The 17,889-nt window shown below is 40.9% G+C and overlaps 1 protein-coding gene and 1 pseudogene across 2 annotated transcripts in view; both read right to left on the reverse strand.

Annotated features, from left to right (window-relative positions):
* CFAP58 (cilia and flagella associated protein 58) overlaps positions 1-17,889 on the reverse strand; it is a 124,351-nt gene that overhangs the window by 36,446 nt on the left and 70,016 nt on the right. For both annotated transcript variants that reach the window (XM_064373894.1, XM_012439310.2), the window contains exons 12-15: positions 16,996-17,136; positions 15,582-15,805; positions 12,682-12,793; positions 9,738-9,842 (exon numbers count right to left, since the gene is read on the reverse strand). In XM_064373894.1, the coding sequence (XP_064229964.1) occupies positions 9,738-9,842; positions 12,682-12,793; positions 15,582-15,805; positions 16,996-17,136 (582 nt within the window). The remainder of the gene's footprint in view (positions 1-9,737; positions 9,843-12,681; positions 12,794-15,581; positions 15,806-16,995; positions 17,137-17,889) is intronic.
* LOC135274103 (small nucleolar RNA U13) lies at positions 16,584-16,696 on the reverse strand (annotated as a pseudogene).

Genomic DNA, 17,889 nt, shown 5'->3' on the forward strand with positions numbered 1-17,889 from the left:
ATTAAATGACTGCGGTGTTCCTACACCACATGCTGTGGTGGGGAAGAGCCTTTGGAGGCAGAATTCTGAGATGAGACTCAATGCTTCACCAGGTACCTGTTATGTGGCCCTGGTAGAAAGACTCTTGGCCTTCCTGGCCTACACGTTCCCTTGTCTATAAAGGGGACTGCTATGTTCTTCTGGGGTTGTTGTGACAATTAAATGAGACAATACCTATATAAGGCATGTAGAGCAGTGTTTAACACAGTTAAACATTCAATAAATGTAAGATAATCAGCAGATCAAGAACACTGAAGGCCCTTGTGAAAGAATTATCTAAAACTGAACTATATGAGGCCTGTTCCCTCTGCACAGCTAATAACTTATGCGGATCCATTCAAACCCTCCTATCACTCAAGCCACTTTACAGTTAAATAAACCAGACTTCCATCCAGTCAGTCATAAAATTAAATTAGAGAGAAAGTTCACCTTGAAAGGGCAGGACCCAGATGCCAGCAAAGAAGCAGCGATTTCCAGCTCAGTTCATGATTTATTTATCTGAGGGATATGCCCATTACCTAGGTCTCTAGGTGCATATAAAAGAATGCATGTGACAATTTCCTAAAGCAACACGAATCTGAACTCCACCAAGGCAGTTTTCTCACCTGGACCATTTTAGTCACTGTTCATTAGGTAGTACGCTTCCACTCATCAGAACCCCCCTAACGTAATTAACCCTTCTAGTAATATATCACTACTTCCATGCATAAGGGAAAATGTCTCAGTATTCTCATCTTTTTAATAAAATTTTCTGGGCAGGATGATCCAGTTCTATCAGTCTAGGAGGTCAAGTGTGTTTTCCTTTCCCCAAAATGGGTCCCAGGCAGACCACACGTCATTTCACCCACACCATCTGGCAAGCTAACTGTCATTGTGCACTCACCACCATGCCCTGCTGCCTGTGCATAGGGAAAGCACAGTGCCTGGCATACAGTAAGCACTCAATAAAGGATGGCTGTCATTAGAATACACTCAGGGCGTGAATTACAGTATGATCATGTCATCTGGTCCCTGGCAAGTAACTGAAATCGCAGCAGGTGGGTGGAACAGAGGGAGGCCTAATGTGAACTTGATTGGGAAAATGCCCCCCTTTTCTAAAGTCAGATTGGCAAGGCATACCTTAGGTGAGTTGCTGAGTGAGTAAAGGATCTACCTGGCTGGTGATTCCCAGGACCTGCCAGGAGACCTGATCTCATATAGCAGATATTTTTGGTGCCCTGAGCATCCTCCTTACAGCCTATCCTAAATTTCATGATTTTGAGCTGATATGCCTGGTGCGCTGGGAGGGCCCACAGTTTCCAGAACACTCTAGCAGCTTCCACCTCAGGTGCACGGGAGTCAGCGTTTCTGCCTCAGTCTGCGTTTCGAAGCAGTTCAATGTCCCCAGGGGCAACTCTCAACCGGTGGGGAATGGGAGTCATTGAACAAATGCCCTGTCCTCCTTCCTCTGACGGACAATTTTACCCTCTTTCCTGTGTGGTTCCGCAGAGGAATCCCAGTAATACTAGATCTCAGATGTCTACGGGGTGGCCAGCTCCCTCCCCCTCCACACACCAGCTTTTCCTCCCTCCCCGTCTCACTTTCCTGCTCCCCACTCCAGCTTCCTGCAACTGCCTCCCAAATGACCAGACCCCAAACCTTTATCTCAGTGTCTGATTTGAAGAGACCCAAACTGAGACACTTGCCCTCTCTAGAGCCTTGCTTAGAGTCCCGTAGCGTCCTGTACAGTATCACAGCCCTTGGCACACTGCCCTGTGGTTGCAGAGCTAAGAGGTCCTTCGAGGCTGGGACCAGGTCTGCGTTCATTGACCCTGGAATTCCAGGCACTCAGTGACTGTGAAGTGGAGGTCGGCAACACAAGGTATTCCTGCTGCCCATTCACGGGGGTGGGGGGTGTGCAGAGACAACCCTTGGTCTTTTTAACAGTTCAGAAAAGACCTTTTCTGTTTTAGAAGAGTTTATAAAATAAAATTAAGAGTTATTAGCAGCAAGACAAAAGACATCTAAAGAAAGCCCACCTTCCATGAAGCCCACCCATCCTGCCCCACAGAATACAGCCTCTGCTTCTCTGCCTCTCTGTTCACATCCTTAGAAGAACCCAGCCTTGCTCACCTCTGATTGCTGTTACCATAGCACCCACAGCCTGCACCTTCTCCTCCCTCCCTCTTTCCCTTTTGATTTTTAGGCTCTGCAAGTTCATCAAGGAATCACCACAAAGAACAAGATTAAAGAAATCAAAACTAGTAAAGTTGATTCTGTGGCTGCTGTTCCTTTACGTCTCCTTCTCCCCAAAGCCTTGGAGCTAGAGGTTGCAAACTATCCACCGTGGGCCAAGGATGGTTGGCAAATTTGTTGCTGGGATCCCATACAGTGTTTTTAAGACTGTCAATGTTTAAAACTCAGTACACTGAACATAAAAATCTGTATTTCCAGCTATTTAAAAATTAAAGATTTGAAAACATCGGCCTGCAGTTAGCTGGGGTGGGATAAGCTGCTTCCTAGGGATGCTTCCTAGGACTGGAACCCACAGCCCGCCATGTGCTGCAATCCCCACCACTCCCTTTGGCCCTACCAGTTGCTGTTTCTGATCATGACATGCAAAATCCACCTCACTCTTTCCTTGTTATGTGCCTGGCCCTGAGGGTAAGTGCATTTGAACTTGTTACCCCGTATTTAAGCATTTGGAAGAAACAATTTGAGCAGCTCTGAGTGTTCCTCATGTTTTAAGTGCCTCTAGCAAGAAGTTAGAGCTTCCTACTCCAATGCTATCATGCCTTATGCCTATTACTAAGAATGCCATGATCATGATGATGATGATGATGATGATGATGATGATGATGATGATGTAATGATACCCGGGTAATGGATAGCAGTTACTCAAGGCACATATGCCTGCCTTATCTCACAGATGCCTTTAAAAGATAGAAGAAGTCATTAATCCTGAAGAGTTTAGAAGAGATGAGGAACAAATGAAGCAACAGCAGCGAGGAGAGGCCACCAGGAGGCAAGCTTCAGGTAAGTTTCCATTGCCCCTGCTTCTTTGAAGGGGAAGAAGGTAGCTGGGTGAGCAGAAGAAAAGAAATACTTCCCATCCACACCTTAGATTCCAATTCTGGCAAGAATGCAGACTGCTTCATCTTACCACTGAAGCCATAAAGTTAGGCTCAAGAACCATTTTCATGTTAATCCTGAGCGAGGGAAGAACTTTGAGCACATCCGTATGAATCAGCCTGCCTCCACACACAAAAAGGACACTGACAGGTTGCATCAAGTTTATAGATCCATAAACCCACAGTAAATTCCAGACTCCTGCAAAGTCAGAAGTCAATAAAAAAATGCAAAGGCCACCTCTCAGAGCTCAAAGACCAAACTTAAATGACTGTGCAACATACCATTTTCTGAAGGACCACAATTATTGCAACTTTAATAAGTTGCTAGACAAGTATTTGTGGATGAGAAATTAGGGCTGTGATGATCAACAAGACAGACACAGGAACTACCTTCGTGAAGCTGACGGTCTAACAGCAAAGAGTCATTAAATATGCAATTACAACTATTTCATTAATTACAAGTGTGATAGGTAGTATAAGGGAGAAGCCAAGTTATGAGAACTTGTACCAAGACACCTAACCTAGGAAAAGGGGCTTTCCAAAGGAAAAAACATTTAAGCTAAGGCCTAAAGGGTGGGCAGGAGTTGCCCAGGCAGAGAGCCAGTCCATCTATAATAAGCATCTATGTGCCCGGTACTGTATCAGGCATTGGGATTAGAGAAGTGAACTGGGAAGTGCCCCTCCTCAAAGAGTTCACAGGCTAATGGGGCTTGAACATAAGCTTCCATCATACTCGCTTATTGGAAATGATGGGGTCTCTCCATCACCATGTAACAGATTAAACAGTTATTTAAAAATTGCTCTGATACTCAGAAGAATTCAACTAAAAGTCTTCCTAATTGCAAAATGTTCTGTTGTGAGCGCAGAGAACTTCTCTAATATTTTAATTTAAAAAGATGAAATTGAGAAACTGTCAAATCCCATGGAGCACTTGGGGCTTCAACAAGATAACAAGGCTTGTTGTTATGTGGAGATATGCAAACTGCTGAGAAAAATTCACAGCAGGCACAGGGCAGCCCAACCATTCCAAACACTAAGTAAGGAATTATTAAAAGGGATTGAGACAGGATATTAAACTTTGGGGATCTGCAAAAACTGTGTTGGTGATTAATGCTATTAATAATAATAATATTAACAACATTGTTAATGAGAACTAAGCATTCTATTAAACTTTTGTGAGTACTAACACAGTTCTATGGGTACTATTACTGTTCCCAACTTATGGATGAGGAAACTAGTGAGTAGAGCAAATAAAGAGATTTCTATTTATGGCAACATGTCAGACTAAATAACATGATAACTACATGTACAAAACATTAGACATTCTGAGCAAAACAATTCAGCATGAGTTTTAATCACAAAACAGAGTTGCAATTAGTTTACTCAAGTGTCAAAATCAGAGTGAACTGCATGTTAGAACAGTGAATAGATATATATGCAGCTATCCATCAAGGGATAGCTGAACAAAGGGCCTGGATTTTAGTGACCACAAGAAGGCAAAGAATAAGGTGCTGGCCCTGTGTGAAGTGGGTGTTAGTACTAAGATTCCTCAACGTAAAGTTAGTGACTTTTAAAAGTTTCACCATTGGCGAAAAGAAACAATAGATAGAAATCCACCCACTGGGACAGGAAGACTGCAAGGAAACTTAACTATCTCTCCTGAGCTCTGGGTAGAGGGAAAAAAAGAAAAAAAAGTTGCTTTCCTAAAAATTTGTATCGATGGATCTTCTGTCACAAGAGTTTGGGGTTCTAGTATATGTTAGCCAAGTAGTTCAAGAAGCCCAATGTGAGAATTTAACATTGAAAAAATCGTTCTAAGCAAGTGATATCTTCTAAGGCACCTGGCAGAAACAAATGAATGGGCATACCCTTAACCTGAACCATTCCCAAGTCCCCAAATAAAGGCTTTCTGAAAATGAGTTCACGATCCAAAATCACAAAACATGAAAGGAAAAATCCACCATGAGTGAAACTCAGCAGTCACAACAAACAGGAAAACCCCTAAGAACTTCAATAATAGAACACTCCGATAAAGACTATAAAATAAGTTTTTGAATTAATTGGGGAAATAAAGGAAGGATGCAAAACATAAGAAGATCAAGAAACTATCAACGAAGACCAGACATATGTGAAAAAGAATCTCTAGAAAATAAAAATAAAATCATTGAAAATAAAATCTCAGTGGATTGACTATTAGCAGATAACCACACTTTAAGAATTGGTGAACAAGAAGATAAAGCTGGCTGGGTGCAGCAGCTCATGCCTATAATCCCAGCACTTTGGGAGGCCAAGGCCAGCAGATCACTTGAGGTCAGGAGTTTGAAACCAGTCTGGCCAACATGATGAAACCCCGTCCCTACTAAAAACACAAAAATTAGCCAGGCGTTGTGGTGGGAGCCTGTAATACCAGCTACTCAGAAGGCCAAGGCAGGAGAATTGCTTGAACCTGGGAGGCAGAGGTTGTGGTGAGTCAAGGTTCTGCCATGGCACTCCAGCCTGGGCCACAGAGCAAGACTCTGTGTCAAAAAAAAAAAAAAGATAAAGCTGAGAAAATGTAACATAAAGATTAAAGAGAAGAAAAACATCAACTAGGTCAGTAAATAGAATAAGAAAACCCAACATACTTCTAATAAGAGTTCCAAGAGGAGTGAATAAAGACACTAAAAAAGAGACTATTTGAAGATACAGGAATCCTCAGATTCAGGAAATGGAGTGTGTTCTGAATATAGCACCCAAAACTAAATTCACACCCAAATGCATTGTGCTGAAACTCTGAAACATCAAAGGCAAACAGAAGATCTAACAATCAAACAGAAGAAAAGGCAGGTCACCTAAAAAGGAGCAAAAATAATTAGATGTACAGCAGACTTCTCAGATACATCACTGGAAGCTGGGTCACAAAGGATCAATATCTTCAAAGTACAAACAGAAATAAAATTTCAACCACATGTACCCCAGAACTTTAAGTATAATTTTAAAGAAATACAAAAATTTTAAAAAAATAATATTTCAAGTTAATCATTTACAAATAAGGCCAAACTAAAAACCTTTTTAGATTAGCAAAGGAGAGTATTAACGCTTGAAAAATCTATTGGTTAAAGAACTATGAAAGATATGCTTCAAAAAGAAAGAGACAGAACCCGGAAGTAAGGAATTGGAGACATACAGAAATAGAAAACAAAGGAACTGGTAAACATCTTGGTAAATCTTAATAAATTGACTCTATAACATAATAGTGGTGATGGCTAATTTTGGAAACAGTAGCGTAGCTGCAATTAAAGCATTCTAAATCCTTGCACTGTTTGTAAGAAAGAGAAAGATATTGATCAACTTTCGACTTACTTAGATTTGATGTCAACTATGCATGGTGAATTTTTAAGAGAATCTATGAAAGAGAAAAACAAAGAATTAAGATAATGTATTTAAGGGAATCAGAGACACAGAGAGAATATTATTCTGAGTGGTGATAACTATTGAGAAAAAGAAAAAAAACTAGAAAAAGGGAATAGGTAGTAACAGTGAGCAGGGAAACTGGTGAACGGGAAAAATAGAACATAAAGAAAACTCTGATAGAATTTTTTGAGCATTACAAAAAGTCAGGGTAAATAAGAAAGTAAAAATCAACCTAAAATTATCAATAAACATAAACACAAAGACAAACGTAAGATTTTTTTAATTACAAGAGATTTTCCTAAACTGCAAAGACAGCACAAGATTAAAAATAAAAAGTAGGAAGACTACTTTTCAAAAGCCAGCTGATAGAGTTATGTTAATATTAGGCAAATTTGTAAGTAAAAATACTATTATGAGAGTTCTTACATAATATGAAAGGAGCAATCCAACCAGGAAGAAATAAAAATTGTAATCTTACACTCACCTTATGATCATAATCTAAAATGTACTTAAAGCAAAAAATGACAGAACTACAAGGAGAAACAGACAAATCTCCAAACTTTTCTCAGTGATTAGGCAGACAGAAAATTAGGAAAAGTACAGATGTAGACAATACAATTAACAAGGTTGATCTGACCAACAAATATAAACACTAACCCCAGAGCATTCAGAGAGCATGCATCTTTGTCAAACAGCAGGCATTGGGTATAAAAACTGACCACTTAGATGGTCACAAATCAAATTTCAATGAATTCCAAAGAATCTGTATAATACAGACTACAATGCAGAAAAGTGAGAAGTCAGTAAGCAAAAGATAACTTAAATACATATATATTTGGAAATTTTAAAATGCACTTTTAATTATCATGAAATGTCATAAAATATCTCCTAATTATTATTAGGAGAAATAGTGACTATTATTTAGACTGCCAAAGGAGAAGTAATTCTGAAAATATACTACATTTAGAACTAAATGAAAATTCCCCATATCAAAACCTGTGGAAAGGAACTAAATATAACTTTTTTTTGAGACACGGTCTTACTCTGTCACTTAGGTTGAAGTGCAGTGGCACAATCACAGCTCACTGCAGCCTCGAATCCATGGGTTCAAGCAATCCTCCCACCTCAGCCTCCTGAGTAGCAGGGACTAAATGTGCACACCACCATACCTGGCTAATATTTGTATTCTTTGTAGAGATAAGGTTTTGCAATGTTGTCTAGGCTGGTCTCAGATTCCTGGGCTCAAGCAATCCACCCGCCTTGGCCTCCCAAAGTGCTGGGATTATAGGCATGATCTACTGCACCCAGCTTTAAAGGACATTTTATAACTGAAATATTTATATTAGAGGAGAAGACTGAACATCAATGAGCTGAGCATCAACCTTAAAAAGGTAGAAGAACCGAGTAAACCCAGAGTACATAGGGGGAAGGAAATAATAAAGTCAGAGCAGTCCATGAAATATAAAACAAACTTACAATACAGAGGCTTGGCAAACGTAAGATTTGGTTCTTTTTAAAACTAACAAAGTGATGATCACAGCACAGACAAGGTAGTGAAGCGGTAGAAAGTGTGAGTCTGGAGTGACTGCCTGGGCCGAGTCCCACCCTAGCACTTACCAGCTGCACAGACATGGGAAATGACTCATGGCCAGCATCAGTGAAGTCGCAGCTCAAACTCTGGACTATCAAAGCCCAGTGCTACGTACTAATTGGTTATCCTTACAAGACATCCAAAATATGTACTCTGACTAGAGTATCCTCCTCCCGTTATGAAAAAAACAGGTATTATCATCCCCATTTTACAGATGGGAAAACTGAGATCTGTCAAACATATGTAATTCTCTTAAAGTCATGAAATGATCAAGGGTTGACACTGATTTAAGACCAGATCTTTCTGGACTCCAAAGTCTACTCTCTCAACCACCACAGTAATCTACAAGAGAAGAGGAAAATCCCTGTTGGCCATTCAGTGTCGTGATATTCTGGAAGGCTATTTACTGTATACCCACTGTTAGGGTAACTATGTCTCTTAAGGTAGACTGTAAAACAGAAGGAGCAAATGCCCTTTTCTCATATATAAAAGTTCCTACTCCTACTAATATTAACCTAGCGATTAAAATTACGGACTTTGGGGCTGGGTACAGTGGCACATGCCTGTAATACCAGCTACTTGGGAGGCTGAGGCAGGAGAATCACTTGAACCTGGGAGGCAGAGGCTGCAGTGAACTGAGATGGCACCACTGCACTCCAACTTGGGTGACAGAGCGAGACTGTCTCAAAAAATTAATTAATTAATTATGGGATTTGGAATCCAAAGTAACATAAATCATTGCTCATATTTAGTAGACATCATGTTACCAAGGACAACACTAAACTCTTTCAATCCTCACAATATCCATTTTCACAGGTTCTGTTATTGCCCCATAACACAGACTAAGAATGTCAGGTGCAATGAAGTTAAACTGGCATAGCAATTGGCAGGAGTCCAAACCAAGCCATCTAACTTCAAGAGCTGACATTCTTATCCATGCTAAACTCGCGGGCCCTAACTTCCTTGGCCATCAATTGGGGATGACCATACCTGCTTCCTGAACTGCAAAGAGGAAATGAGACCAAGTAGGTAAAGCCACCAGCATACCTGGCACACAGTAAGTGATGATGATGATGGCAGTGATGAAGATAGTGATGATGATGACAGCTGGCCCTTGCATAGATACAGGCCTACTTGCTGCAGAACAATTTACTGCATAAAATCCTCAAAAAGAAATCTCTTCTTCGATTTCACTCACACGAATCTTTATGTGAACAGATCATTTGTACTCTATAGGAAAACTTATTTTCAAAATCAAAATCACAGCATTTTGCATTATATAAAGATATGAAGAAAAATGTTTAAAAGAATCTGATAAATAAAACTGTAGAGAAGCGGGGGGAGTTGCTCACATTACCCATTGCAGTAAGTCTAGCCTCGAACTTAATTTTCCAGAATTCTTGAAATATCAGTAATCGCAACATAAAAGACCAATTAATCAGGCTGTGCTTGTTCTCTATGTGTGAGTCATTGTTGCCATCTACAGTTAAATATGGGACATGCAATGCTGCCAAATAACTGACTAATTCTAAGAACGTAGTCCTGAGGATGGTGGTGCTAAGGAAATCTCCATGTACAATGAGTACAGAAAACAAAAATGCTACCTGAAGGACCAGCTCTTTTTCAACCACCTCTTCAGTCTTGCTGATAAGACGCTTCTGCAGGGTGTGAATTTTCTGTATCAGCTCATACGCACTGGGGTCGCTGGCCTGTCCAAGGGGAACAACAATAGCAGCTGAGATATCATCAACTTTGAAGCCCCGAGGTCTCTATGTAAAATGCACACTGTTTTATTAAAATATATTGCAAACCTGCAGACCCAATACAGAGAGAATTTGAATTTAAAAAAAAAAGTATAATAGATGAGATAATCATAAATATCTATCCCCAAAAAAGCAGGCTGCAATTTTCCTAATGTTTTACCTATGGTACTAGTTATTCTATAAATAGAAAGTAAACATGTTTATTCCACCAGTGGGAATAACAATAATGGTAGCTACTATGCTCGATATCTGACTCTTTGCCACCATCCACATACTATGCTAAATGCTTTTTTTTTTTTTTTTTTTTTTTGAGGCGGAGTTTCGCTCTTGTTACCCAGGCTGGAGTGCAATGGCGCGATCACGGCTCACCGCAACCTCCGCCTCCTGGGTTCAGGCAATTCTCCTGCCTCAGCCTCCTGAGTAGCTGGGATTACAGGCACGCGCCACCGTGCCCAGCTAATTTTTTGTATTAGTAGAGACGGGGTTTCACCATGTTGACCAGGATGGTCTCGATCTCTTGACCTCGTGATCCACCCGCCTCGGCCTCCCAAAGTGCTGGGATTACAGGCTTGAGCCACCGCGCCCGGCCTGCTAAATGCTTTTTATACAACATTATACTTTAGCTGCAGGACAGCCCTAGGAGACAGTATGTCTTAGCGTTTCATACTGATAAGACAACTGAGTCTGAGAGAAATTCTCATTTACCCAGACTGGTAAGGCTCAGAGCTGGATTCAAGCCCAACTATGCCAAGTTCCAAAGGCTGTAGTTCTCAGTTCCTATGCTCCGAGGCTTACCCTACCATCTCCTCTGTTTCATTTCATTTTAGAATTCTTTTTTTTTTTTTTTTGAGACAGGGTCTCACTCTGTTGCCCAGGCTGGAGTGCAGTGGTGCAATCATGGCTCACTGCAGCCTCAAAATCTGAGGGCTTAAGCAATCCTCCTGCCTCAGTCTTCCATGTAGCTGGAACCATCGGCACATGCCACCACACCTGGTTTTTTTTTTTGTAAAGACAGGGTCTCACTAGGTTGCCCAGGCTGGTCTCCAACTTCTGGGCTCAAGCAATCCTCCTTACAGGTGTGAGCCACTGTGTCCAGCCCCTCGAATTCTTGAATGGAATGAGGCAGGGCTCCCTAATTCACTCAGCCTTAGGATTCTCCTTTGGTCATTGTCAACAGGAAGATTCACTGCAGTCTATGACGAGGATGGTTTCCAGGATGCGGACTTCTGCTCATTATTGGCAGCAGGACACTACCGTGGCATTTAGCTCTGAAATGGAATCACCAGTCCACAAAGCTTTGATGTTCCTTCACTAGTTGTGTACAATTCAAACAAGATATACAGTTATAAATTGGGAATTTGTCCTCTAGACTTTGAGCCAAGGCTTTACTTTCAATTGTACTGACATATTGAATTAATCTAACAGCTAAATATTTTTAACTGCCTCCCAGAGTCTCTATTTTCTAATTTTTTAAATAGAAATTGATGTGGAATTAGCAACTTTAAAGATCTGCCTGAAAACACATGGAATAAACTAATGTGACAGTAAATGAATTTAAAAGCTTCATTTCTACTTCTGCAGGCATATCCATATTACTGTTGGGTTACTAAACTGCATCACTCTTGGCATTTGAAGAGGGAGGAATGAGGGTCTGAGAGAGAAAAGAGAGAGATGTCATTGACTCTGACTTTGCTTAAGAAACACTGAGCAGAGCCAACTGGTATCCATCTATTGGGACTAGATTTGGCATACATTCACCTGGCAGGACTGGATATTGTTAAAATCCAGGCCTCATGTTTACATAACAATTTGTAAGACATTATCCTTAATGTTTTCTTCATTAAAAAATAAAAATAAAAATGGAAAGCAAAAATTTACATGGCTGATTTTCTTTCTTGTAAGGAAAAAATAAAAATAAAAAACAAAAATAAAGGAATTTTTATTTTTTTCTGTCTTAAAAGTCCCTATGTAAAATATATATTGTCCTTTCCATACTTAAAGAAAAAAATAAAAATGAAAAACAAAAATCTCCCTGGCTGATTTTCTTTCTTATGCCTGCCTGCTTTTTCTTATATGACCTACTTACGTCTCCCAATACCCTAATCATTCATTTAGTTGAAGCCCCTTCTGGCATCCACATTGCTAGGTACAACTAAAGGAGATGGTTATCTTTTTCTTGAAGAAGCAGAGTTTGTCTTTAACTGTTATTTTCAGTGCTGGTGGTGATGACTATCAGAAAGTCATTGAATAAAATTAAATATGAAGTTGATTATCCATCCCCTACCAGTGGGACTTTAGCTGTGTCCCCAGGTTCTAAGAGAAAGGGCTTGGCTAACACAATGCTGTCAAAAAGAGGGCAGCTCACAAAAGGGCATTTTCTGTAATAAAAGGATGCAAAGATCAACTGAAAGATGGTGAAGATGCTGGTGCCCAGCATCGTTAAAGGCCATGAACATCCAAGACTGACAGGCAGCCTCGGGATAACTAGTTAACCAAAACCTACCCAAGCCAGAAAAATAAATTTCAACTGGTGAGGCGGGTTCACAGCTTTCACTGGGCTTTCTTTAGGTAGAAGAGATTTTGTGCAAGACTTTTAAAACAAAACCCAAATGAACCATCTGGTTCTGAGAGAACTCAAATTACATCTGATCCAGCCTTACATTTTAGGTGACAATTTGCATAGCATTAAATAAAACCTCGCTTCTCGTTGTGCTTTAGGTTAGAAGCTTCGCGTGGGATAGGAGGAGAGATTTGGGGATGGGGAGAACGCGCTGCCAGATGTTACCTCGAGCTTCCTCCATCTGTGCACGTTCATGGGATTCTCCAGCTCCTCCTCCAGGGCTCGGCAGCGTGTCCTCTCCCTCAAGAATTCTCTTTGCATGTGAAAAAACTCCTGTCTGAATAAGACAAACTTGATTTTGCAAAGAATTATCCACCCATTTGAACATTCTATGTTTAATTGGTTGCATACACACTATGTCTTATATAAAAAGTTGGAATTAGGGAGAATATTGTGAACACTGGGACTAGCCTCCTAAATCTGGGCAAGACACAGATGATATTAATTCTTGTAGAGCTCAAGAATTGGCTTAGCTTAAACAAAAAAAAGTGCCAGGGCTTCAGAGTCAGAGTCATGATTCTGAATACTCAAGAAATTTATAAGTATATGAAAAGAATGAAGGGCGGGGGGGGTTGTATTAGTCTGTCTCACACTGCTAATAAAGACATACCTGAGAGTGGGTAATCTATAAAGAAAAGAGGTTTAATGGACTGACAGTTCCACATGGCTGGGAAGGCCTCACAATCATGGTGGAAGACAAAGGAAAAACAAAGTAACATCTTACATGGAGACAGGCAAGAGAGCTTCTCTAGGGACACCCACTAATAAAAACTATCAGATCTTGCGAGACTTACTCACTACATCACTACAATGAGAACAGTATGGGGGAAACTGCCCCCATAATTCAATTACCTCCCCAACCATGACAGGTGGCATCATTACAATTCAAGGTGAGATTTGGGTGGGGACACAGAGGGAAACCATTTCGGGGGTGAATTATGAGAGTTTCAATATACTGTTTAATGTTTCTGAATGTTCCTGTAGTGGTAATAAATGAACACTCTACAGTCCACAAACTCCGCACCTGACAAACTGGCAATATATTGAGGCTCAGGTGATAACCTAACACCAGTTAGGGTGTACAGCTCTGCCCTCACTACACACTGAAATCCCCTGGGAAGCTTTGAAAAAGACATCATCTCCTGGACCCAATCCCTAGAGGGATTCTGTTTAATGGTCTAGCATGGGTCCCGGCTTCATAGGTCTTAAAGTCCTGCTGGCAATTCTCACGTGTGGCCGGATTGAGAAACACGAAGTTAGGAGTTGTGATGACATTTTATCTTGAGTTCCACAACTACAGAGATGGCTGAAAAAGTTCGGAATAACTAGCTCTGGCTGAAACACACTGCTGAAATCTGCAGGAATCTCTAGCTGACAGGTAATATGCAGCAGCCATCCTCAGTGCTTGCGAGCTGGCTGCCGCCCTGTTGAATGAGATGGTGGGAGGCAGAGAAGCAGCAAGCACTTGCATTGACACGGGCAATAAGGATATTATCTGTCCTCATCTGCTGCAGGGGTGCAGATTACTAATTCTAAGCCATCTCTTTTACTTAATCGCTTCATTTAAACCAATAATACAACTTCCCCTCATTAGCAAGACAAACCATTAGAATTAACTGCATGATGTTCACTCAACAGGGCACTCAGTGCAAGCTGCTTAGAATTAAAAGCATATTTTTAACACTTCAATTTTCTAGAATGCCATCAGAAGGGGAGGGCAGAAATATTAGCTACCGTATTTGATGGCCTGCTTTGTACTAGACTCTGTAGTAGGCACACTGATTTGTTTTCCTGTGTAATTGTGACTACAAGTCTAAAGCTCAGGGAAGTTCAGTGACTTGCCCAAGGTCACACAGCTTGTAGGTAGCAAGACAGATTGGAATTCATGCTAACTTGCCTCCAGCCTTTATTAAGCTGTCTTCCCATTGAAAAGAAAAATAAAAAATATTATCAACAAACTAGCAATACTGAATAGGAATGGGTAAAATTTGGTCCTTTGTGTATGTAATAAAAATAACTCATGGCTGACAAGTTTAGTGATGGTCTTGGCGACTCTTCAATAGCTACTTAGAATGAATCCATTTGTCTCCAAAATGTCAACGGTGGTATCTCTGGGAAGTAAAGTTACGGGTGATTTTCTAATCCCTTCTTTATATTTTTTCTGTGTTTTCCACATTTTCTACAATGAATTTGCACTACTTTTATCATCTGAAATACAAGCAACTCCCCCAAAAAAAGTATTGATCCATCCTTGATAGTGGCAACCATGCTATCCCTGAACATATTCATTGTATTTAAATATCCAAACTATCTTCTAAGCCAATTGATTTGAGAAGCAGATCCAAACCATGTCCTCATTCCAAGGTGGTCAAGGATACTGTTCATCTACAAGTCTGTGGGGAATAAGGATAGCTACCGAGAAAATACCAGAACTCTTATTTGGTTTCCTGCAATTGCCTATATAAAACATGATGACGTTTTCCCAAAGGGAAAGTAGATCTCGTGTAATGCAAGATTTAAAGAAAGAAGAAGGCGCACCAAGCTAAAGTGAAAGCTGCAGAAGATAAATCAAGAGTGAGATATAAAATTTGGCCGCCTTCTAAGGAAACGAAGTTTTCAAGTAGTGATAAAATTACATTTTCCACCTCTTTTCTTCCTGTATATAATTCCAAGAAAAAGATGTGCAAATGTTACAAGGATTAAATTTCAATATTGATGCTCCCTCTCCTGCGTACTGACTTATTAAAGAAATTCGAGAAAGCTCATTGCGGGGAAAAAAAATTCTGAATTGTAACTAATTTCCTTAAAAATCTTTTGTAAAATCCAGAATACGGTTTTTTGAAAACCTTTTTGCACTCGCACATACCCCCCTGAGAGGAAGCCGGTTCATTTTTGTGACACAGCATGGGCACAATGGAAAAACCATTCTCATTATCTGCTAATAACTTCATCCTGTAAACTTCATTTTGCACAACCTTCAATGAGCAACAAGCGTGAATACGAGCTGACTTTAGGAGCTCCCCATGCTGCATTGTGCCTCAGCCCTGGGTTCTATTACCTATTACCTGAGTTCTTCAACATTCGCCACACTCCTGGCAAGAATCCCCTTTTCCCGCCGAAGCTTCTTGATCTCAAGTTTGAGGATTCTCATGTCCTCCAACCTCTGGTTGTACTGGCTCTCCCCTTTATTCAGCATGGACTGTTGGATCTTGATCTTCTCATAGAGCAAAGCTAACTCGTCATTGCGCCGAACAAGCTGAGACCCCAGGATATCTCTCTCGCTGATGACCTAGAAAGATAGGGAAGGGCATGGCCTCCAGGGACGGAAAAGTCTCAGCTTCTCACTGTGGTAGCAGCATTCATTCAGCCAATGAGTATCTATCGAATGCTCACATGTACTGGGCACCACATGGCTAGGCACTGGAAAAAGCTGGCTAGACAATCAACACTGGACCCCTCTCATTAGAGTTTTTGAAAACACCATACAACAAATAATCTTTAATAATATTAATAATAATAGTCCAAGCCTGGGTACCGTGGCTCACGTGTGTAATCCCGGCACTTTGGGAGACTGAGGTAGGTGGATCAAGTAGTTCAAGACCTTGAAGGTCTTGAAGCCAGGAGTTCAAGACCAGCCTGGCCAAGACGGTGAAACCCTATCTCTACTAAAAATACAAAAATTAGCCAGGTGCAGTGGTGCATACCTGTAGTCCCAGCTACTTGGGAGGCTTAGATGGGAGGATGACTGGAGCCTGGGAGGAGAAGGTTGTAGTGAGCCGAGATTGTGCCACTGCACTCCAGCCTGGGTGGCAGAGAGAGACGTTGTCTCAAAAATAATAATAACAATAGCCTAATCATCTAATGATCTTTAGCCCATGTCTGTGGTGTTTGGTTTACTTCCAAACCCATTATTTTTATAAATGTTCAAATCTGAATGACTTCATGGTGGGCTAGCGCTTGCCAAGTTCCACTACTTCCTTCTGTTTTGCCCTGGCCAACTTCTCTCCACCAGGTCCCTTAAAGCATTTAAATTTCTAACACCCAAATTATTATTTTAATTTTTTTCATGTTAGATGGGTAATGTACTGACTTGTAATAAGGTTTGAGGGAGGCATATCTTACACATACATGTGAACACCCAGTCAAGATCAAATCATGTAATTATGAATTGCAATTCGATGTGAGCCACTGTGTTTATACTAGAATGCAAGCTCCTTGAAGATGAACCTTATCGTCTTGGTGGCCAACGTGTCCCTAATGCCTACAGGAGTGACTGATGCATGGGAAGTGTTCATAAATATAAGTCAAATAAAGGAGTGAATATTTCATAATTAATCAACACAAGATGGGTCTCTGCTGCTGTTCTTCCAATAGGGCTGGTCGGCAGAGCTTAGAGAGGAATGAGGGTTCGTGAAGGGTGGAATATAAATACTCATGTCTGTTAACAAGGTCTGCAAGTCTGACGAGGAGGTGCCCTACCTGGTCTAATTCCTTCTTCTGTCTCAACCTCTCCCCATCAGCCTCAGCGATTATTCGCAGGAGTTTTCTCTCTTCAGCTTCTTGCTTTTCAATAAAGTGTTTGGTCTCCAGGGCTTGTTGTCTCAGCTTCTGCAGCTCGGCCTACCAAAGAGTGGAAGATACAGGCAAATTTCAATTCGTTACAGCGCAAACCAGGATGGCAGAGCCTGGATTCAGATGTACAGTTGTGCTTCTTACTCTTTCCTCTGATGTTTCGTTTAACACGGTTTGATCGCTCTCACAAGCAAAACAAGCTTACAACACACACACGCGTGCAGACGCACGCGCGCGCGCGCACACACACACACACTCATAAAGAAACAGCATTACAGTCATCATGTTTATTCTGAGTTATGCCCTTGAGGGATTTCTATCATTTTTCTATATATGCGTAGCAGGGGCTTCATTGGTATTCAGCAGCACTTCATCTCTTACCAGCTAAACACCAGGATAATTCACAAAGAATAGTGCAGAGCAGGATGTGGGGTGAGGACAGGGGAGGTTTCTGTGCGTACCAGCTCCTGTAATGGCCCTAACACCACCAGCGCATGAACGGCAAAGGTAAAGCCCTTTGTGAGCAAAATTAAACTGGTCAAAGATAACAACTGTCTGTCTTGTAAAACAACCTGATGGAACAGAAGGGATGTCATTTATAAAAAGATATATAGATCCTACTTCTATGGCACTTCCAACCCAAATGAAAGAATAAGATAGACAAATTTTATGCAAATATTAAGAAGCCCCGGCAATAACTTTTCAGTGTCTTGATTATCACACAGATGGTGAATTGATGTTACAGGAGGTCAAAGAAAAAGTCATCATTAGACTGGGGATAGCAGGGATGCTTTCTCGGAG

The sequence above is a fragment of the Aotus nancymaae genome, unplaced genomic scaffold (genome assembly GCF_030222135.1).
Source record: "Aotus nancymaae isolate 86718 unplaced genomic scaffold, 86718_ANA_hifiasm-v0.15.2.pri h1tg000010l, whole genome shotgun sequence".
Lineage (NCBI taxonomy): Eukaryota > Metazoa > Chordata > Mammalia > Primates > Aotidae > Aotus > Aotus nancymaae.